This window comes from Hemitrygon akajei, chromosome 11, assembly GCF_048418815.1.
Source record: "Hemitrygon akajei chromosome 11, sHemAka1.3, whole genome shotgun sequence".
NCBI lineage: Eukaryota > Metazoa > Chordata > Chondrichthyes > Myliobatiformes > Dasyatidae > Hemitrygon > Hemitrygon akajei.
Genome location: NC_133134.1, coordinates 75157697 through 75178299, shown reverse-complemented (window position 1 = coordinate 75178299; position 20603 = coordinate 75157697). Strand labels below are relative to the sequence as shown.

Genomic DNA, 20603 nt, shown 5'->3' with positions numbered 1-20603 from the left:
TCTTTATGTACAGTGGTATGCAAAAGTTTGGGCGCCCCTAGTCAAAATTTCTGTTACTGTGAATAGTTAAGTGAGTAGAAGATGAACTGATCTCCAAAAGTCATAAAGTTAAAGATGAAACATTGTTTTCAACATTTTAAGCAAGATTAGTGTATTATTTTTGTTTTGTACAATTTTAGAGTGAAGAAAGAAACGGAGCACCATAAAAAAGTTTGGGCACCCCAAGAGATTTGAGCTCTCAGATAACTTTTACCAAGGTCTCAGACCTTAATAAGCTTGTTAGGGCTATGGCTTGTTCACAGTCATCATTAGGAAAGGCCAGGTGATGCAAATTTCAAAGCTTTATAAATACTCTGACTCGTCAAACCTTGTCCCAACAATCAGAAGCCATGGGCTCCTCTAAGCAGCTGCCTAGAACTCTGAAAATTAAAATAAACAATGCCCACAAAGCAGAAGGCTAGAAGGAGATAGCAAAGTGTTTTCAGGTAGCCGTTTCCTCAGTTTGCAATGTAATTAAGAAATGGCAGTTAACAGGAACAGTGGAGGTCCAGTTGAGGTCTGGAAGACCAAGAAAACTTTCCGAGAGAACTGCTCGTAGGATTGCTAGAAAGGCAAATCAAAACCCCCGTTTGAGTGCAAAAGACCTTCAGGAAGATTTAGCAGACTCGAGTGGTGGTGCAGTGTTCTACTGTGCAGCGACACCTGCACAAATATGACCTTCATGGAAGAGTCATCAGAAGAAAACCTTTCCTGCATCCTCACCACAAAATTCAGCGTCAGAAGTTTGCAAAGGAACATCTAAACATTTTGGAAACAAGTCCTGTGGACTGATGAAGTTAAAATAGAACCTTTTGGCTGTAATGAGCAGAGGTATGTTTGGAGAAAGAAAAGGAGCAGAATTTCATGGAAAGAACACCTCTCCAACTGTTAAGCATGGGGTGGATCGATCATGCTTTGGACTTGTGTTGTAGCCAGTGGCACGGGGAACATTTCACTGGTAGTGGAAAGAATGAATGGGGAACATTTCACTGGTAGCGGGCAGCGGAGTGTGAGGGAGCAGAGTGCTGGGCTTTGGCTCAGCGGGCTTTGGCGCAAGAGGACTTCAGTGATAGGAAATCAGTGAGCCTGAGTACGTGCTTGCTGAGGTAAAAAGGTAAGGTCAGTAGGTTCTTTTTTCATTTATTCTGACTAATCTGGGATCAGGTAATGGGGGAGACAGTTAGAGCAGTGGTATGCTCCGTATGCAGTATGTGGGAGGTCAGGGTCAACACAGTTGTCCCTGATGACCACACCTGCAAAAGGTGCATCCAGCTGCAGCTCCTATCAGACCGAGTTAGGGAATTGGAGCAGGAGCTGGATGAACTACGGATCATTCGGGAGGCAGAGGCAGAGATAGATAAGAGTTATCGGGAGGTAGTCACACCGAAAAGTCAGGAGGTAGGCAAATAGGTGACAGTCAAGAGAGGCAGGGGGAGCAGACAGAGAGAGCAGAGCACCCCTGTGGCCGTTCCCATCAACAATAAGTATACCGTTTTGGATACTGTTGGTGGGGATGACCTACCAGGAACAAGTTGCAGTGGTCCTGTCTCTGGCACTGAGGTTGGACCCTCGACTAGGAAGTGGAGGAGGGAAGAGAAGAGAGCGGGTAGTGATAGGGGATTCTATAGTCAGGGGGGCGGATAGGAGATTTTGTGGGGAAGATAGGGAGTCTCGGATGATATGTTGCTTCCCTGGTGCCGGGGTCTGAGACATCTCAGATCGGGTGCAGGTTATTCTCGAGAGGGAGGGCAAGAATCCAGATGTTGTGGTCCATGTAGGGACCAATGACGTGGGTAGGATGAGTGAAGGGGTCCTGCGTAGGGAGTTCAGGGAGTTAGGTGCGAAGCTGAAGAGCAGTACCTCCAGGGTAACAATCTCAGGATTGCTACCTGTGCCACGTGCCAGTGAGGCAAGGAACAGAAAGAATATACAGATTAATACATGGCTGAGAGGATGGTGCAGGAGGGAAGGCTTCAGGTTTTTAGATAATTGGGCTTTGTTCCAGGGAAGGTGGGATCTGTTCTGAAGGGACGGTTTACACCTGAACTGGAGCGGTACTAACATTCTTGCAGGGAAGTTTGCTAGTGCTTCTTGGGGGGGGGGGGGTTTAAACTAAATTTGCAGGGGGCGGGGATCCAGAATGTGAGAGAGGATAGCAAGATGAAGAATAAAGGACAGGTGGGGACTACACGGTTCCGGAATATAAAGTGTGTAGTAGAGAAAGGTGAGCACAAGTGATAAGGAGGACACATGTACAGAGGGATGGTCTGACTGAACATGGAGTTAAATGTGCAGAAAGAATAAGTAAATTTAGGAAGGACAACAAAATTCTAGGGGCGTATGGCCCGATGGGAGTTCGGGAAGCTGGGTTAAGCACAATAGGCAGAGATTCAAACAGAGAGAGGAGAAATGGGCTAAAAATTCTATATCTGAATGCACGAAGTGTCAGAAATAAGGCAGATGAGCTTGAAGCTCAGGTGCGAATGGGTAACTATGATGTTGTTGGGATAACGGAGACATGGCTGCAGGGAGATCAGACCTGGGAAATGAATGTACAAGGGTATACGTGCTATCGTAGGGACAGAAATGTGGGCAGAGGGGGTGGGGTGGCCCTGTTGGTGAGGAATGAGATTCAGTCCTTTGCAAGGGGGGGACATAGGGTCAGGAGAAGTAGAGTCTGTGTGGATAGAACTGAGGAACAGTAAGGGCAAAAGGACCCAAATGGGTGTTGTCTACAGGCCACCAAACAGTAGCATGGATATTGGGTGCAAGTTGAATAGGGAGTTAACATTGGCATGTGGCAAAGGTAATGTCGCAGTAGTTATGGGGGATTTCAACATGCAGGTGAACTGGGAGAATCAGGTTGGTGCTGGACCCCAGGATAGGGAGTTTGTAGAGTGCCTATGGGATGCATTCTTGCAACAGCTTGTATGAGAGCCGACCAGGGACAAGACTATTCTGGATTTAGTGTTATGTAATGAACAGGATTTGATAAGCGATCTTGAAGTAAAGGAGCCATTAGGAGGTAGTGATCATAATATGATAAGTTTTTATCTGCAATTTGAGAAGGATAAGGGCAGCTTGGAGGTGTCAGTGTTGCAGTTGAACAAAGGAGACTATGGAGCCATGAGGGAGGAGCTGGCCAAAGTTAACTGGACAGATATCCTAGCAGAAAAGACAGTGGAACAGCAGTATTCTTGGGAATAATGCACAAGGCGCAAAATCAGTTCATCCCCCAGAGAAGGAAGGATTCAAAGGGGGGAAAGGGGCCACAGTGGTTGACAAAGGAAGTCAGAGATTGCATAGCATTAAGAAAAAGGAAGTATGACAGAGCTAAGGTGAGTGGGAGGACAGATTGGGAAATTTTTAACGAACAACAGAACTTAACTAAAAAGGCAAAACGGGGAGAAAAAATGAGGTACGAACGCAAGCTAGCCAGGAATATAAAGGAGGATAGCAAAAGCTTTTTTAGGTATGTGAAGAGAAAGAAGATGGATTAAGAACAATGTTGGGCCCTTGAAGAATGAATTGGGTGAAATTGTTATGGGAAACAGAGAAATGGCAGAAGAATTTAATAAGTACTTTAGATCTGTCTTCACTAAGGAAAACACAAGCAATCTCCCAGATGTATGGATGGGCCAAGGACATAGGGTAACAGAGGAAATGAAACAGATTGATATTAGGAAGGAAACAGTGATGAGTAGACTGATGGGACTGAAGGCTGACAAATCCCCAGGTCCAGATGGTCTGCATCCTAGGGTACTAAAGGAGGTGGCCCTGGAAATTGCAGATGCATTGGTAATCATTTTCCAATGTTCCTTATATTCAGGATCAGTTCCTGAGGATTGGAGAATGGCTAATGTTATCCCACTTTTTAAGAAAGGAGGGAGGGAGAAAACAGAGAACTATCGACCTGTCAGCCTAACATCAGTAGTGGGGAAGATGCTAGAGTCCATTATTAAAGATGAAATAGTGGCATATCTAGATAGCAGTGATAGGATTGGGCCGAGCCAGCATGGATTTACCAAGGGTAAATCATGCTTGACTAATCTATTGGAGTTTTTTGAGGATGTAACCAGGAAGTTAGACAAGGGAGATCCAGTGGATGTAGTGTACCTCGATTTTCAGAAGGCATTTGATAAGGTCCCACATAGGAGATTGGTGGGTAAAATCAATGCTCATGGCATTGGGGGGGAAGACATTGACATGGATAGAAAACTGGTTGGCAGATAGAAAGCAAAGGGTGGCGGTGAATGGGTGTTTCTCAGAATGGCAGGTGGTAACTAGTGGGGTGCCACAGGGCTCGGTATTGGGACCACAGCTGTTTACGATTTACATCATCGATTTAGATGAAGGCATTGAGAATAACATCAGCAAGTTTGCTGATGATACTAAGCTGGATGGCAGTGTGACATGTGATGAGGATGTTAGGAGAATTCAGGGTGACTTGGATAGGCTGGGTAAGTGGGCTGATACTTGGCAGATGACGTTTAATGTGAATAAGTGTGAGGTTATCCACCTTGGGAGTAAGAACAGGAAGGCAGATTATTATCTGAACGGTGTAAAGTTAGGTAAGGGAGAAATAAAGAGATCTAGGAGTCCTTGTTCATCAGTCACTGAAGGTGAATGAGCAAGTGCAGCAGGCAGTGAAGAAGGCTAATGGAATGTTGGCCTTTATTACAAAGGGAATTGAGTACAAGAGCAAGGAAATCCTCTTGCATTTGTACAGGGCCCTGGTGAGACCACACCTGGAGTATTGTGTACAGTTTTGGTCTCCAGGGTTAAGGAAGGACATCCTGACTGTAGAGGAAGTGCAGCGTAGATTCACAAGGTTAATTCCTGGGATGTCAGGACTGTCTTACGCAGAGAGGTTAGAGAGACTGGGCTTGTACATGCTGGAATTAAGGAGATTGAGAGGGGATCTGATTGCAACATATAAGATTATTAAGGGATTGGACAAGATAGAGGCAGGAAATATGTTCCAGATGCTGGGAGAGTCCAGTACCAGAGGGCATGGTTTGAGAATAAGGGGTAGGTCATTTAGGACAGAATTAAGGAAAAACTTCTTCTCCCAGAGAGTTGTGGGGGTCTGGAATGCACTGCCTCGGAAGGTAGTGGAGGCCAATTCTCTGGATGCTTTCAAGAAGGAGCTAGATAGGTATCTTATGGATAGGGGAATCAAGGGATATGGGGACAAGGAAGGAACCGGGTATTGATAGTAGATGATCAGCCATGATCTCAAAATGGCGGTGCAGGCTCGAAGGGGCCGAATGGTCTACTTCTGCACCTATTGTCTATTGTCTATTGAATTCAATTAAATACCAGCAAATTCTGGAAGCAAACATCACACTGTCTGTAAAAAAGCTGAAGGTGAAGAGAGGATGGCTTCTACAACAGGATAATGAGCCTAAACACACCTGAAAATCCACAATGGACCTCAAGAGGCGCAAGCTGAAGGTTTTGCCATGGCCCTCACAGTCCCTCAACCCAAAGATCAAACCTCAAAAGAGCAGTGCATGCAAGACAGCACAAGAATTTCACAGAACTAGAAGCTTTTTCCAAGGAAGAATGGGCGAAAATCCCCCAAACAAAAATTGAAAGACTCTTAGCTGGCTACAGAAAGTGTTTACAAGCTGTGATACTTTCCAAAGGGGGTGTTACTAAGTACTGACCGTGCAGGGTGCCCAAACTTTTGCTTCAGGCCCTTTTCCTTTTTGGTTATTTTGAAATGGTAAAAAATGGAAATAAAAAGTAATCTTGCTTAAAATATTAAAGAAACGTGTCATCTTTAACTTTATGCCTTTTGGAAATTAGGTCATATTTTACTCAGCTACTCACAGTAACAGAAATTTTGACCAGGGATGCCCAAACTTTTGCATGCCACTGTATGTTTCAGGCAGAGGTTGACAGAATCTTGACTGGGTCAGGGCATGAAGGGGTACGGTGAGAAGACAAGAGATTGGGGCTGAGAGGAATAAATGATGAAATGGCCTCATTTTGCTGCTATATCTTAGGTTGCCTGAGCTGCTGAGTTCCTCCAGCATTCTGTGTGCCTTACTCAAGATTTCCATCGTCTGAAGACCCCTAAGTTCAAGATTCCCAATACTGAGGATGGCATCCGTCAGTTACGTTGGGGACAGGGGTGTTTTTTTCTTGTGAATGTGTGGTCCTGATGGCTTGGGTCTATGAAGCTGCTGCAAGTACACACTTCCATTAACTGATATTTGAAAACTCAATCTTCAAACACATAATACTCTGGAACCGTTCACTAAAGACAATCGCCTGGACCTGAAGCTGCTTGCATCGCCGTCTGGTATGGAGGGCGTCACTGCACAAGATCGGGAAGAAAGTTGTAAACTCAGCCAGCTCCATTTTTATATTTATTTGTTGCTATTTTGTCTTAATTATTACGCATTGTAGGGTACTGCTGCCGCAAAACAACTTTCACGGCCCACGCCAGAGATGTTAAACCTGTTTCTGATTCAGAATCCTCAGTCCCAACTCAATTCCCTCCCTCGTTTCCAATCCCAAGCAGGACCAGGCACAACAGCAGGCTTTATTCGGGGGTTCGTTCCCCCCTCAAGTTTATTCCAAAAATACTGTGAATAGAGAAATGTCTATGTTCTGTACATTCTAACTCTAACATACAGTGTTGAAAATTTACAGAGGAAAGCAAAACAACTCGAGAGTGTGTCGCAGACCAGAGTCCCTCTTAGATTAACACTCACCTCCATGGGAGGGCCAGCAAGGACTGAGATGCCCATCTGAGTAATTAAAATTTATTAACTTTATACAGTGACAATATACAGTTCTCGTCAGGGCAACTAGATAGGGAATCTTTCTCTCACTCAAATACCCCGCATTCCCTCCCCATGGTTACAGAGAAATCCTCGCCATTCACCCGGTTCTAGAAGCAGTGAGAATTTGGGACAGAGGCGGAGGAAATCCCAGGATATTTATACCCTCTTATCCTGGTGGCTCCGCCCCTCCCACCACTCAATCACTATCCCCGCCCCCCCCCTCCCCAGGCAGGAACATCCCCCCTCCCCCAACACACACGTCACTAAATCTGCAAACAAAGTTTAAATAAAACTTCAACTGTTTGTTTGGGGAGCCCCCCCACCTCAGGAGTGAGGTTAACACTCACCGACCGTGCGGCGCTCCCTCGATGCTAACAGTGATTGTACGGTGCTCCCTCATATTGGCCAACACTGAAAGTGCAGTGCTTCCTCGGGTCTAGCTCCCACCAGCCACGCGCTCCCTCATACCAGCCAACACATATGCGCTGCTCCTTCTGACCACCTGCCCCTGACTGGGAGCTCCCTCAGTACTGTCAATGCACCGCTCCCTCCGACTCCCCACCCTACCACCACTAAACGCTCCCTCTGTACTGTCCCCGCAGTGCTTTCTCCCAAGAGTCCAGTTGAATTCGGAACGACGACGGGGAGCGGAGCACAGCTCCAGGCGCTCCTTGCAGTGGTCATGGGGACAGGCTCTGCCAGGGGTCTGCACCATGACCGGGCCGGGGGTATTTACTCAGACACCGACCGCCACCCGTGCTCTGACAAACCGCAACAGCTGTTTCACACCAAGGCAACGCTGGAAGTCCAAAGGCCTTTGGTGGGGGAGTGTGGAGATTCTGGGTGGTTGGGGAAGGGGCAGAGGTGAGAGAGACTAGCCCAGCTGGCAGCAACACAGGATGGCAGTCAGCGGACAGAGGGGGGGAAAGGAGGGAGTGGGAGGGAAAAAGGAAAAGAAGGGAAGCTGGGATGCCGAGAGATCGGAGGTGAGAAGTCCAGAGAGCACAGGGAGCTCACTCCCTCTCAGACCTGTTATCCCTGGGGGGGAGGAGAGCAGGAGTGGGCAGGAGCTGTGAATTAACCCCTCCCATACCCAGTCGCCCATCGCTGCTCAAATGCCAACTGGCGGGGTGAAGAAGGAGGGGTGTGGGCGGGGGACTCCTCGCTGCTGCTGGGGATTTTCTGCCGTACCCTGCTCCACGGCTCTCACCACTGCTGGGGACACGCTGGGCCAGGGCGGGACACCTCCAGGTTGGGACTCCCCCACTGCTCAGAGCTGGTGGGACAGGCTGTCCCGCTCCCTCCGGCGCAGCTCGTCGCTGGTAGCAGCAGGAGCAGTAATTGCCCGTCTCTGGGTGCCCGTAGAAGGTGCAGTTGGCCTGCCGGCACTTGGTCTGGTGGACTGGAGGCTGGGCTGGGCAGGGAGCCGCTTCCCCCGGCCTGTCCCCCACCACCTCCCCATCCTCCCCCTCTGCCCCGCCCTCCAGCGCCCTGCCCCGCTCCCGGCAGGGTCTGGACCCTCCCGCCAGCTGTCTCCGGGTCTCCTGGGCTCCGGGCCCTATCACGGTGGGCCTGGGAATGCTCAGTAGGCCCGGGGGGCGGGCCGAGAGCCTGGAGGCCAGCTGGCTGGTCGGAGAGCCCGGGGCCGTGGCCGGGGAGAGGCCCGCTCCTTCCGCGATGTCGGCCTCCTCCCTGGCTGCCTCCTGCTCAGCCAGGAAGCGGCCCTCGGCGTCACTGAGGTACCGCTGGATCATCTCCTCCTGGAAGGGGTGCCGGTGACTGGCGCTCAGCAGGCCGGTCAGGATGAACTTGCGTTCGCCTTGCATGGCGGCCCGCAGGATGCTGAGGCTCAGCTGGACATCACTGGTGCAGGGACCGCTCTCTGTCCCCGACCCGGATCCCGGGGGCGAGCCTTCCTTCCCACCTGCCTTCTGACCCTTCAGCGAGCCTTTCTTCCGGGCCTTGTCCTGGCCCCCCTTGCCGTGCATGAAGCCCATGTTGCGGCGTAACTTGCTGCCCAGGCTCTTGCCAAAGCTGCCCAGCTTGTTGGCCACCGACTCGGCCCTCCTGGTTTCCTTGTCCCGGCGGCACTTGTCCCGGCCCCCTCCTCCTCCGCTGCTGCCGCCGTTCGAACCGCTGCCCACTGATTCCTTGTCGGATTCCCGGTCAGACTCTGCCACCGATCGGCTATCGTCGCCTCCCGAGGCGCTGGGCGATTCTGGCTGAGCCAGGGGTGCCTGCAGGGCAAGGTGTTGAGAAGTAAGACCCGGCACGGGCTGGTCAACATCGGGTGAGGCGAGCAGAATGGTGGGGAAGGGCCAAACGGTCAGGGCTGGGAGGTGGTGGGGGTGCAGGGGCTGGGGTTGGGGAATAGTGGGGAGTGCTGAATGGCTAGGACTGAGTGAAGCCTGGACTTGAAGGGCAGTTGCCTGAGGTACAAGGTGAGGCTGTGTCGACTGGGGCTTTATTCCCTGGGGCATGGGAGATTGTGGGGTGACCCAGATGGCGTCCAGTACATGGAACGAGCTGCCAGAAGAAATGGCTGAGGTAGGTACATTAATAGCATTTAACAGGTATTCACACAAGTACATCTGTCTCTCTGTCCACGACACCACTGCCATTTAGGACAGCAATGAAGGACCTCCATCTCTGACAGTGTTCAGGGCTTCCTTCATCATGGTCAGCAGCTTCGTCTCAGTTTTCACAACTGTCAGCCATGCAAGTCCCGTTGGAGACCCAGGAACATCATCACACTCAGATGTAGGAGGATTCATCACAAATCTGTTCCACCAGTCAGGGTTGTTAGCCCTGAGCTGAACCACTGAACCTGGAGGATGGGTGGACCACTCTTAGTCTGGCATGGGTGACCCTCCCAAGAGCCAAAGCATAAAGCCCTGACTCCAGCCAACATAACCTTGTCATTGGGTTTGGAGGCTTGTCCTCTCGGAGACGTACAAGTACATGATAGAAATAATGGGCCAAACATGGGCAAAAAGATACGTGATCATGAGATGAAAGTCTTCCTAGGGAGGGGGTGCTGAAGGCAAGAAGGCAAAGGATTCAGGGCAGAGGTGAGAGATTTATAAGGGACATCAGGGGCAGATTTTCATGCAAAGACTGATACATGACTGGAATGAGGTCCCGTCTTGGCCCACATCTCTCTAAATTGTTCCTTTTCATGTACCTGTCCAAATGTCTTTTTAATGTTGTACCTGTACCCGCCTCTACCACTTCCTCTGGCAACACATTTGGTCTTTTGAGGGGAAAAGTTGGGCCTCAAGTCTCTTTTAAACAATTTCCTCCTCTCACCCTTAACCTATGCCCTTTGGTTTTATATCCCCCCACCCTGGGTGGGGGGAGAGAGAAGATATTACCAAACACTCGGATGCCACAGTAGCATTCCGAGTTCAATTCTAGCATTGCTGTCTGGAAGGAGTTTGTACATCAGCTCCCGTGACCGCGTGGGTTTCCTCCCGTGACGTACCGATTAGTAGGTTAACTGGTCATTGTAAATTCCCCCGTGATTAGGAGGGTTAAACTGGGGCTCACTGTGCTGGAAGAGCCTGTTTGACGCTGTCTCTCTAAATCACTGTGGGTGTGTGGCTCAGGTTCAAGAACAGAAAGTGGACTGGGATCGGTCTGGGCTGAGGTTGTGATCCCAACACGGTGTAGGTGGAAGGGGTGGAGGAGGTTAAAGCGAGAGAGCACAGGCCCCAGGGCCAGGGGACTGGGATCGGTCTGATCACAACACGGTGTAGGTGGAAGGGGTGGAGGAGGTTAAAGCGAGAGAGCACAGGCTCCAGGGCCGGGGGACTGGGATCGGTCTGATCACAACACGGTGTAGGTGGAAGGGGTGGAGGAGGTTAAAGCGAGAGAGCACAGGCTCCAGGGCCGGGGGACTGGGATCGGTCTGATCACAACACGGTGTAGGTGGAAGGTTAAAGTGAGAGAGCACAGGCTCCAGGGCCGGGGGACTGGGATCGGTCTGATCACAACACGGTGTAGGTGGAAGGGGTGGAGGAGGTTAAAGCGAGAGAGCACAGGCTCCAGGGCCGGGGGACTGGGATCGGTCTGATCACAACACGGTGTAGGTGGAGGAGGTTAAAGTGAGAGAGCACAGGCTCCAGGGCCGGGGGACTGGGATCGGTCTGATCACAACACAGTGTAGGTGGAAGGTTAAAGTGAGAGAGCACAGGCTCCAGGGCCGGGGGACTGGGATCGGTCTGATCACAACACGGTGTAGGTGGAAGGTTAAAGTGAGAGAGCACAGGCCCCAGGGCCAGGGGACTGGGATCGGTCTGATCACAACACGGTGTAGGTGGAAGGGGTGGAGGAGGTTAAAGCGAGAGAGCACAGGCTCCAGGGCCGGGGGACTGGGATCGGTCTGATCACAACACGGTGTAGGTGGAGGAGGTTAAAGTGAGAGAGCACAGGCTCCAGGGCCGGGGGACTAGGATCGGTCTGATCACAACACGGTGTAGGTGGAAGGGGTGGAGGAGGTTAAAGCGAGAGAGCACAGGCTCCAGGGCCGGGGGACTGGGATCGGTCTGATCACAACACGGTGTAGGTGGAAGGTTAAAGTGAGAGAGCACAGGCTCCAGGGCCGGGGGACTGGGATCGGTCTGATCACAACACAGTGTAGGTGGAAGGTTAAAGCGAGAGAGCACAGGCTCCAGGGCCGGGGGACTGGGATCGGTCTGATCACAACACGGTGTAGGTGGAAGGTTAAAGCGAGAGAGCACAGGCTCCAGGCCTTACCCGAGGCTCGCAGGCCACCTGTATCCAGGTCACGTTCATGTAGGAGTGTAGCAAATGCAGCTTCGCCTCCAGGGAAACCGTCACACTGAGGAACAGAAAACAGGGCGGCCGTTACACAGCAACAGTCTCCCCCCCCCCCTGCAAATACCCCCTCTCCTACTGCCCATGTCCTTCTGGGATGGGGAGGAAAACCCCATTCCCCCACTGCTCCCGCCCCTTTGGGATGAGGAGGAACGCCTCATTCCCCTTACAGAACAAACCCTTCAAGGAATTCTCCAAACTAAGAGTTAAGAATCTGTTTCTGACTGGGGACTAACTCAGAAATTAAGTTGTGCAGAGGGACTTGGGAGTCCTCGTGCAGGATTCCCCAAAGGTTAATTTGCAGGTTGAGTGTGTGGTGAGGAAGGCAAATGTAATGTTAGCATTCATTTTGAGAGGACTAGAATATACAAGCAAGAATCTAAGTGACCACAATTGGAGAATTCTGAGCAATTTGAGCCCCGTATCTAAGAAAGGATGTGCTGGAATTGGAGTGGGTGCGGTGGAGTTTCACAAGAACGAAAGAAACATAGAAAACCTACAGCACAATACAGGCACTCAGAAATTACCAGGCCTACCTACAGCCCTCTATTTTACTAAGCGTTAATGTATTTGATGACTCTGAGCTTGTACTTGTTGGAGTTTAGAAGAACGAGGAGAGAATCTCATGGAATACCGAAAGGCTTGGGGAGAGTGGACGTGGAGAGGATGTTGCTAATACTGGAAGAATCTCTGTCCATACAACACAGCCTCAGAATTGAAAGACGTCCCTTTAGAACAGAGATGAGGAGGAATTTCTTTAGCCACAGGGTGGTGAATTTGTGGAATTCATTGCCACAGACGCTGTGGAGGCCAGGTGATATATTTAAAGGGAGGCTGATAGGCTCTTGATTAATCAGGGCTTCAAAGGTTACGGGGAGAAGATGGAAGAATGGGCTTGAGGTGGGAAAATAAATCAGCCATGATGGAATGGCAGAGATGAGCCAAGTATCTCGTCTCCTAGGTCGTATGGGAAAGAACAAAGGCACCAAATCTACAACTGTTCATAAGATCATAGACAAACTCGCCTCCCATGACCCTCCACCCCCTCATCCAGCCCCACTTTGAAGGCATACAAAAGCTCGCAGCCTCTTCAGCATCCCCGAGGCAAAGATGTTGTCCCACGTCTCCTTCTTAAAAGGGCCTGCTGTACTCTAAATTCCTCTAAATGTACTCTAAAAGTACCATAAGGCATAGGAGTAGAATTAGACCTTTCAATGAGATCAATCTCACTCTTTTAAACTCCAGCAAGTATAGGCCCAGAGCCAACCAACATTCTGCAGAAATTAACCATTTCATTCCGGGATTGTGGAGGAGGAGGAGTTTCGAGGGTGGAGGGTTTATCATTGGATCTAGTGCCAAGATGCGAGAGAAACTGGAGCCACAGAGTCGGCAGAGATCGGAATCTGGAGTGAGACATAATCTGCTGGAGGAATTCAGCAAGCCGAGCAGTGTCTGAGGGGGGTGGGGAGAGAAACTGTCGACAGCTCTGCACACGGTTTGCAGCTCCAGATGTTACAGAGTAGGGGCTGTTCAACTGCAACAGCCACATCCCAGCACAGCTCTGCCCCCAGAACCAGGATGTTGCACTGGGAAGGGGCGCCAGTTGGCAGATGGAATGGCAGTCTGGCAGAGGGAGAGCGGAGCGCTGCCTCGGTCCAGGGACATACCTGGCCAGCCGGACTTCATCGTTGTCGTCCCGCCCCCACTCCCAATCCTTCCCTGGGTCCACGGCGAAGTGAACTGGAAGCAAGTTGTGTTCAGAATCAGTCAGGGGGATGACGGCTAGAGGATGGGGGAAGAGGGAGAGAGCAAGGGGAGGGGGAAAGAGGTTAGAAACTTTATCAAAATAAATTATTCACAAAATTAAACCATTCAATGTCTTTTCATTTTTTAATGCTTTAAGGAGTGTTCTATTACATTCCTGCTTCATTAAGGCTGTAATAGCCAGTGGGGAGGGGAGGTGTTATGGAGATCTACTATCTATTAAATGTTCCCAATGCTCTGTGTCTCAAATTGCCTCTGCCAGCCTAGTCCAGCTCCGGGTCTTCACGTGTGGTTTAGCTACTAAGCCCAGCGGAACCATTTCTACTGCCAGAAGGGGCAAAGGTGGATTTCTGGCACCTTAAGATCAGTCGCTTCAGGCAAATGGGGCTCATCAGCCGTGGCTGGCAGCTCATCTAGAAGGAAAATTTTGATCCCAAACCTCCGCTGCTTTGCGGTTACATCCGGTCATGGGGAGATAATCTTGAGGAAAAATCTGGAGCTGGAGTCCCCAAGGCAGTCCTACTTTGAGCTCAATGCTGACTGGCAACTCCTGCGATCTGGTGAAAAAATATTAGCCTCTGCTGTGGGTGGGCTCGCCATATCGGACTGCCCTGGTTGCATATCACATATCAATCTCCAATTGACCAATGGAGGCCATCACTCTTACATTCTTTACAACCAAGAGGACTGTTGGCACTCATTGCACATCACTACAATAATTCAGGGGCTCACTGGCCCCTCCCTGTCCAGGAGCAGGAGACTCTACACTGTGATCCTTCCCCAGCGAGCCCTTGTGGTGGCTGCACCAAGATGCAGTGCGTCCCTCAGCACATAACCCTGCAGCCTGGAATGTGCTAGTCAACAATGTTCCTCTATGGTCCTGACAGACCAGACAGCATCTTTCACCGAGGTTAGACACCGTTGCCACATACAGACCCTGGCACATTCAGGATTTCAGTCTAATCACCCACACTAATTTGTTCACAATCTCATCGTTACACCTGCCATCTTTGGTTTGGCTATCTGAAACTCCAGACCAGTTTGGTTGGACGCTAATGGCCAGCACGAGACTCTGGGTGGCACCCTGCGCTCCCCCGACCCCCCTGTGGGCAGGGCTGGATCAGGACAATTCGCCAGCGGATACCTTGCTCTTTGTTGGGGTCTTGCTGCTCCATGGAGACCAGGGCGGAGAAGTGGGCCTGATCGTAGGCCAGCACGAGGGGTAAATGGTGACACTTGCTTGCCGGGATCTCCAGAGGCAGGTAAATGCCACCAAACGGAATCGGGGCAAAGGCTGTAACAAACACAGGCATTGACGGTTAGTGACTGGGAGTGCAACTACCAAGAGCCCCCAAGATCAACTCAGCTCCACAAAGCCCAACTCACCTCCCCAGATTCCCCACCTACCAAAACTACCCCAGCCACGAAGAGAGAGTGGAGGGAGCTTCACTCTGTGTCTGACCCCGGGAATGTGTGATGGGATAGTGTGGAGGGAGTTTCTCTCTGTGTCTGACCCCGAGAGTGTGTGATGGGACAGTGTGGAGGGAGTTTCACTCTGTGTCTGACCCCGGGAGTGTGTGATGAGACGGTGTGGAGGGAGTTTCTCTCTGCGTCTGACCCCGGGAGTGTGTGATGAGACAGTGTGGAGGGAGTTTCTCTCTGTGTCTGACCCCGGGAATGTGTGATGGGACAGTGTGGAGGGAGCTTCACTCTGTGTCTGACCCTGGGAGTGTGTGATGGGACAGTGTGCAGGGAGTTTCACTCTGTGTCTGACCCCAGCTGTGTGTGATGGGACGGTGTGGAGGGAGCTTCACCTTCTCCACCCGAGTCTCTGAGCATGGTGTCTGCCACCACAACGATGGGTCTCCGCAACACATGTGCCAACACAAAGACGTGGAATTCCTCGAGACTCTCGTAGACCGGCTCTTCGCTGCTGTCCGCACTGTAACATATATACTCGAGTTAACACAGGTACTGGCATGGCCTTCATCTCGGTACGAGGAGATGGGACCCAGCCCACAGGTCCTATAAGGACCACCCCATGCAGGAGACTATTCAGCCTTTTGAGTTCTGCTAGCCCTCAGAAGAAACACTGCTTTTCTCTCTCAAGACCCTTCTACTTACACAAGGGCACAATCGTAGAGGTCAGGAGCAAACCCACTGTGCAACAAAACCGCCCGTCTGCACCCTGTCTGCTCACAGCTTCCAGAGCAGAGGGAGTAAATCCTGCTCTCTCTGGCCAGGCACCCTTGCTCCACTGGGACGGGGAGAGATCAAGGAGAATATCGCCCAAAGGTCTGGTACATCCCCAGCACTGTGTGCTTCACTGAAGGAGCGGCCAGGCGCTATGGTAAGGAAGGTTTGCTTGTTCTTTTTCTGAGCGGTGAGACAACGCAACGAAAACGATAACAAGGACACAGGCTCACCTGTTTAATGCAGGGAACGTCGCCGTGGTCAGCCTCCTGCAAGAGGGAGGCATGAGTCAGCATCATCCCCTCCCCAAAACGCGGTTACCATAGCGGTCTCTGCCCTCCCTCAAAACACTTCCACCCCAGGTCCAAGGGATCTTTCCGTCACACACCATCTCCACCATCCCCCGCATAACAGCCCACTTATTGGATCCCTGTCACCCTCTCCATTCAGGACATGCTCTCTCCTCATTACTAACACCAGGAAGGAGGTACAGGAGCCTGAAGATCCACACTCAATGTTTTTGGAACAGCTTCTTCCCTTCTGCCATCAAATTTCTGAATGGTCCATGAACCCTGTCTCACTATTTTGCTCCTTTTTAGTTATTGTTTATCAGTGGGCACAGGAGTGGAACCCAGTGTGGTCTCCTGCTGTTGTAGCCCATCCACTTCATGGTTCGACATAGTAAACACAAAGTACACTGCAGATGCTGTGGTCAAATCAACACCTACAAACAAGCTGGATGAACTCAGCAGGTTGAAACGAGCAGTCAATGTTTCAATGGATGCTGGCCGACCTGCTGACTTCACCCAGCTTGTTTGTACGTCATGGTTCGACACGTTGTGCATTCAGAGATGCTCGTCTGCACACCACCGTTGTTATTTGAGTTACTGTTGCCTTCCTGTCAGCTTGAACCAGCCTGGCCATTCTCCCCTGACCTCTCTCATCAACAAAGCGTTTTCACCCACAGAACTGATATTTTTTTCATGTTTTGGACCTTCTCTATAAACTCTAGAGACTGTTGTGCATGAAAATCCCAGGAGATCAGCAGTTTCTGAGATACTCAAACCACCTCACCATAAAACCACTTAGATCACATTTCTTCCCCATTCTGATGTTTGGTCTGAACAACAACTGAACCTCTTGACCATGTCTGCATGCTTTTGTGCATTGAGTTGCTGCCACATGATTGGCTGATTAGATATTTGCATTAACGTGGTGTACAGGTGTAAAAATCATAATAACTGCCCACTGAGTGTATTTCTTATTGTACATTAGAGCAGATTTTACATCCGGCCTGTACTGCTGCTGTAAAACATCAAATTTCACCACCCAGGTCATTGATAATAAACCTGATTCTTATTCCCTCGACCACTCCCCAAAGATATCCCGGAAAAGGCAGGGAGGAGTCTGCACTCACACACCTCCCGGACACTGCTGCGACGGGAGAGATGGTCTCCAAGCTCACCTCCAGCTACCCCAGGACAGGATGGGAAGGGGCTGGAAGTTCAACCACTCTGCCCCTCTGCACCATTACCCCAGGGGAGTGAGGGAGTATGTGAGAGACCCTCCATTCTGGACAAGAGACGGTCCCTCTCAAGGCACCCACAGTACACAGCCTTATCCCCCAACTACCTACCCTGTACAGCCGTTGCCATTGCCGCTGTAGTGAACCCGGGGTTGGCTGGAAGCCAGCTTGATCAGCTCGTTCCACTCCTTCTGCCACTCCTCTTCTGTGTACACCAGGCCTGACTGTTGGGGTGGGGAGGAGGGGCAAAGACGCAGGTTTCAGGAGCAGAAACACACCGCGAGGTACAGAAAGGCCGGTTTGGGGGGGGGGGGGGGGGGGGGGAGAATGGGACAGACAGGGTTCATGGGTGGAATGAAGAGAATAAGACCATTAGATATAGGAGCAGAATTGGGCCATTCAGCCCATCAAGTCTGTTCCTTCATTCACTGATTATTTTTTATATACAGAGATACAGCATGGTAACTTCTGGCCCAATGAGACATGCCCCCAATTAAACCCATGGAATCAATTAACCTACAAACTCGTACATCTCTGGGAAGATGGGAAGAAACCAGAGCACTCAAAGGAAACCCAGGTGGTTATGGGGAGAATGTACAAACTCCTTACAGACAGTGGTGCAAGTTGAACCTGGGTTGCTGGTGCTTTCAAAGGATTGAGCCAACTGCTACTCTGACAATCTCTCTCACTTCTGTTTCTCCCTGTAACCTTCGACACTTTTACTAAAACCACCACATTAAACATACACAATGGCTCATATTGTCGAGAATTACACAGATTCTCCTCCCTCTACACGAACTTCCAGCACATCTTATTTCTAAATTGCCTCCTAATAACCCTGTCCCCTCATTTGAAGCTCTCCCACCAGTGGAAATATCTCAGCATCTACCCTGTCTTCTCTAAGACACGATGGTCATAAGGTTGTAAGAAAGTTTAGAAGGAGGAGGGGTCAACTCATGAAATTGCTCTCACGTCTTGGCAAGAGATCTCTGCCATCCACAGTTCCTTCTGCTCCGTAATTACAGGAATGAAGAGGTTAATGTCCGAGGGGTGTTTGATCACTCTGGACCTGTCCTCGCTGTGAAAATGAGAAGGGATCGCTTGGATATTGAAAGGCCTTGATAGAATGGACATGGAGAGGATGCTTTCTACAGTGGGACAGTCTAAGACCAGAGCGCACTGCCTCAGAATAGATGTCTTTAGAACAGAGATGAAGAGGAAATTCTTTACAGGGGGTGGTGAATCTGTGGAATTCTTTGCCACAGTTGGCTAGGGAGGCCAGGCCACTGGGTGTATTTAAATTACCGTAGATTCCGGACTACAGAGCGCACCTGATTAAAAGCCGCTGGCTCTAATTTTAGAAATAAAATCAATTTTTTAATTGTAAAGGCCGCACCGGATTTTAGGCCGCACCGCTACTTTTAAATATACATACGTATCGGTAACACAAATTACATTGCATATACTTTTTTACTGAACAGCACGAACAACATTCCAATATCTCCTAGCGACTGGTAAAAATATATATACTGCAGCCTACCAGGAAAAGTTATTGATCGCCTTTAACTTAAAAGCAGCGTTTTCGCTCGGGTCTGACGCGCTTGCGTAACGCGATCGGGTCTAATCGGGTCTGATGCGCTCGGGTCTGACGCGCTTGCGTAACGCGATCGGGTCTAATCGGGTCTGACGCGCTTGCGTAACGCGATCGGGTCTAATCGGGTCTGACGCGCTTGCGTAACGCGATCGGGTCTAATCGGGTCTGACGCGCTCGGGTCTTGCTTTTCTTCGAGTATTTTCCATGTTGATGAGGGTGAGTACAAATGACTGATTTACAATAATTTAATTGTGAAAGTGCGCTTGATTTATCGTACAATTTCATTGGACCTCTGTGAACTACTCATCAATTTTATTGGTCTACTGTTACGAGGCAAAATGTTTACGAGGCGGCATGAAAAAAAAACATGTATTAGCCGCTCTGGATTAAAGGCCGCAGAGTTCAAAGCTGTTCAAAATGTGGGAAAAAAGTAGCGGCTTATAATCCGGAATCTACGGTATGTTTTTGGGCTGGGGTTAAGTTACTGCAGTTACCTCTTTGTTTTGTTGTGTTTGCTGCCATCGCCACCGTCTCTTCAGTGCCTCCTTCTCTGCCCCTTTCCCCATGGTGGTGTACAGGGCTTTGCGCAGCATCAGGTCCCGGTCGTGGAACCCCCACATCCCTGCAAACAAAACACCGGGTGATTACACATCCCCACCGGCGGGGTCGCCTCGGGCGCTCCAGAGCGGGCTGGCGCGGACGTTGTGGTGGGGGTGAAGGAGGGAGGGCCACTCACCCAGGGAGGCGGCGTGAAGCAGGCAGTTACCATCGCCGGTCGTGGCCAGAGGGAGAAGGCGCTGGCAGCCCGCGTCCACGTGTGCCCACCAGTTCAGCCGACCTGTGGGGACGGGCGCAAGGGGTAGATAATCAAAGCAATAATGTCAGCACCCCCACTTCTGAACAGCCCAAAACATCTCACGAGTTGCCTCACCCTCCTCACCACTATCCACCTCCCACTCTATCATTCCCCCATTATTCCCTGCGCAGCCCCTCCCCATCTTTTCTGCCTCTCTTCACAACCCCATCTCCCCCCCTCATATCTTCCAAACACCAGCAGAAGAGAAGAGAGCCCAGTGGGGGGGTGCAGGACCGCAGTGTTCTTACCCGCCTGCTCGAGGGCCACCAGCATGCTCTGCTCGATGAGGTCGCGCTCGATGAAGCTACGGAACTGCTCACGGTACACGGTCAGGTCGGGCAGCTGGAAGGTGCAGACAGGCGTCTCCAGCGAGTGCTCACTGCTGCCATTGCTGGACATGTGGGAGCGAGCCAGTGACACGATGCTCGAGCTGGCGTGCGAGATGCCCCGGGCCAGACGTTTCTCTGCATCGGATCAGAGACCGGGGTTACAGGGGGTAGGATGCAGCTCCTCTCCCTCCCACCTGCTCCCCTGCAGATCATTCACCTCAACCTTCCTTGCCATCTTCTTCACAGTCTCTCCTGCCTCTCATCGACCCCTCATAACCTTCACCCAGCTCAACTCCTAACTCTGCAACACCCTCCTTGTCCCTACTAGCCCCTTGGCCTCTCATAGTTCAAAGTCAATGTATTATTAAAATGCAACGCTGAGATTTGTTTTCGTGTGGGCATTCACAGCAAGTCCAAGAAACACAACAGAATGAATGAAAAGCTGCACCCAGCAGGATGGTCCAACAGCCAGTGTACAGAAGACACAAACTGTGTAAATATAAAATAAATAAACAATAAATATTAAGAACATGAGATGAAGGGTCCTTGAAAGTGAGTCCATGGGTTGTAGAATCAGTTCAGTGACGGAGCGAGTGAAGCTATCTCTTTTAGTTCAAGAACCTGATGGTTGAGAGTTCCTGATCCTGGTGGTGCGAGTCCTGAG

The 20603-nt window shown here is 50.5% G+C and overlaps 1 protein-coding gene across 5 annotated transcripts in view; it reads right to left on the bottom strand.

Annotated features, from left to right (window-relative positions):
• Positions 1-6593: 6593 nt before the first annotated feature.
• The window catches only part of LOC140735733 (OTU domain-containing protein 7B-like), a 33086-nt gene continuing 19076 nt past the window's right edge, over positions 6594-20603 (bottom strand). For 4 of the 5 annotated variants that reach the window (XM_073061163.1, XM_073061165.1, XM_073061167.1 and 1 more), the window contains 10 exons: positions 19859-20074; positions 19491-19592; positions 19249-19376; positions 17272-17384; positions 15869-15904; positions 15257-15384; positions 14587-14736; positions 13346-13460; positions 11598-11682; positions 6594-9076 (listed from right to left, as the gene is read on the bottom strand). In XM_073061163.1, the coding sequence (XP_072917264.1) occupies positions 7853-9076; positions 11598-11682; positions 13346-13460; positions 14587-14736; positions 15257-15384; positions 15869-15904; positions 17272-17384; positions 19249-19376; positions 19491-19592; positions 19859-20074 (2297 nt within the window). In that variant the 3' untranslated portion in view covers positions 6594-7852. The remainder of the gene's footprint in view (positions 9077-11597; positions 11683-13345; positions 13461-14586; positions 14737-15256; positions 15385-15868; positions 15905-17271; positions 17385-19248; positions 19377-19490; positions 19593-19858; positions 20075-20603) is intronic. The other variant, XM_073061166.1, reaches the window with a different exon arrangement.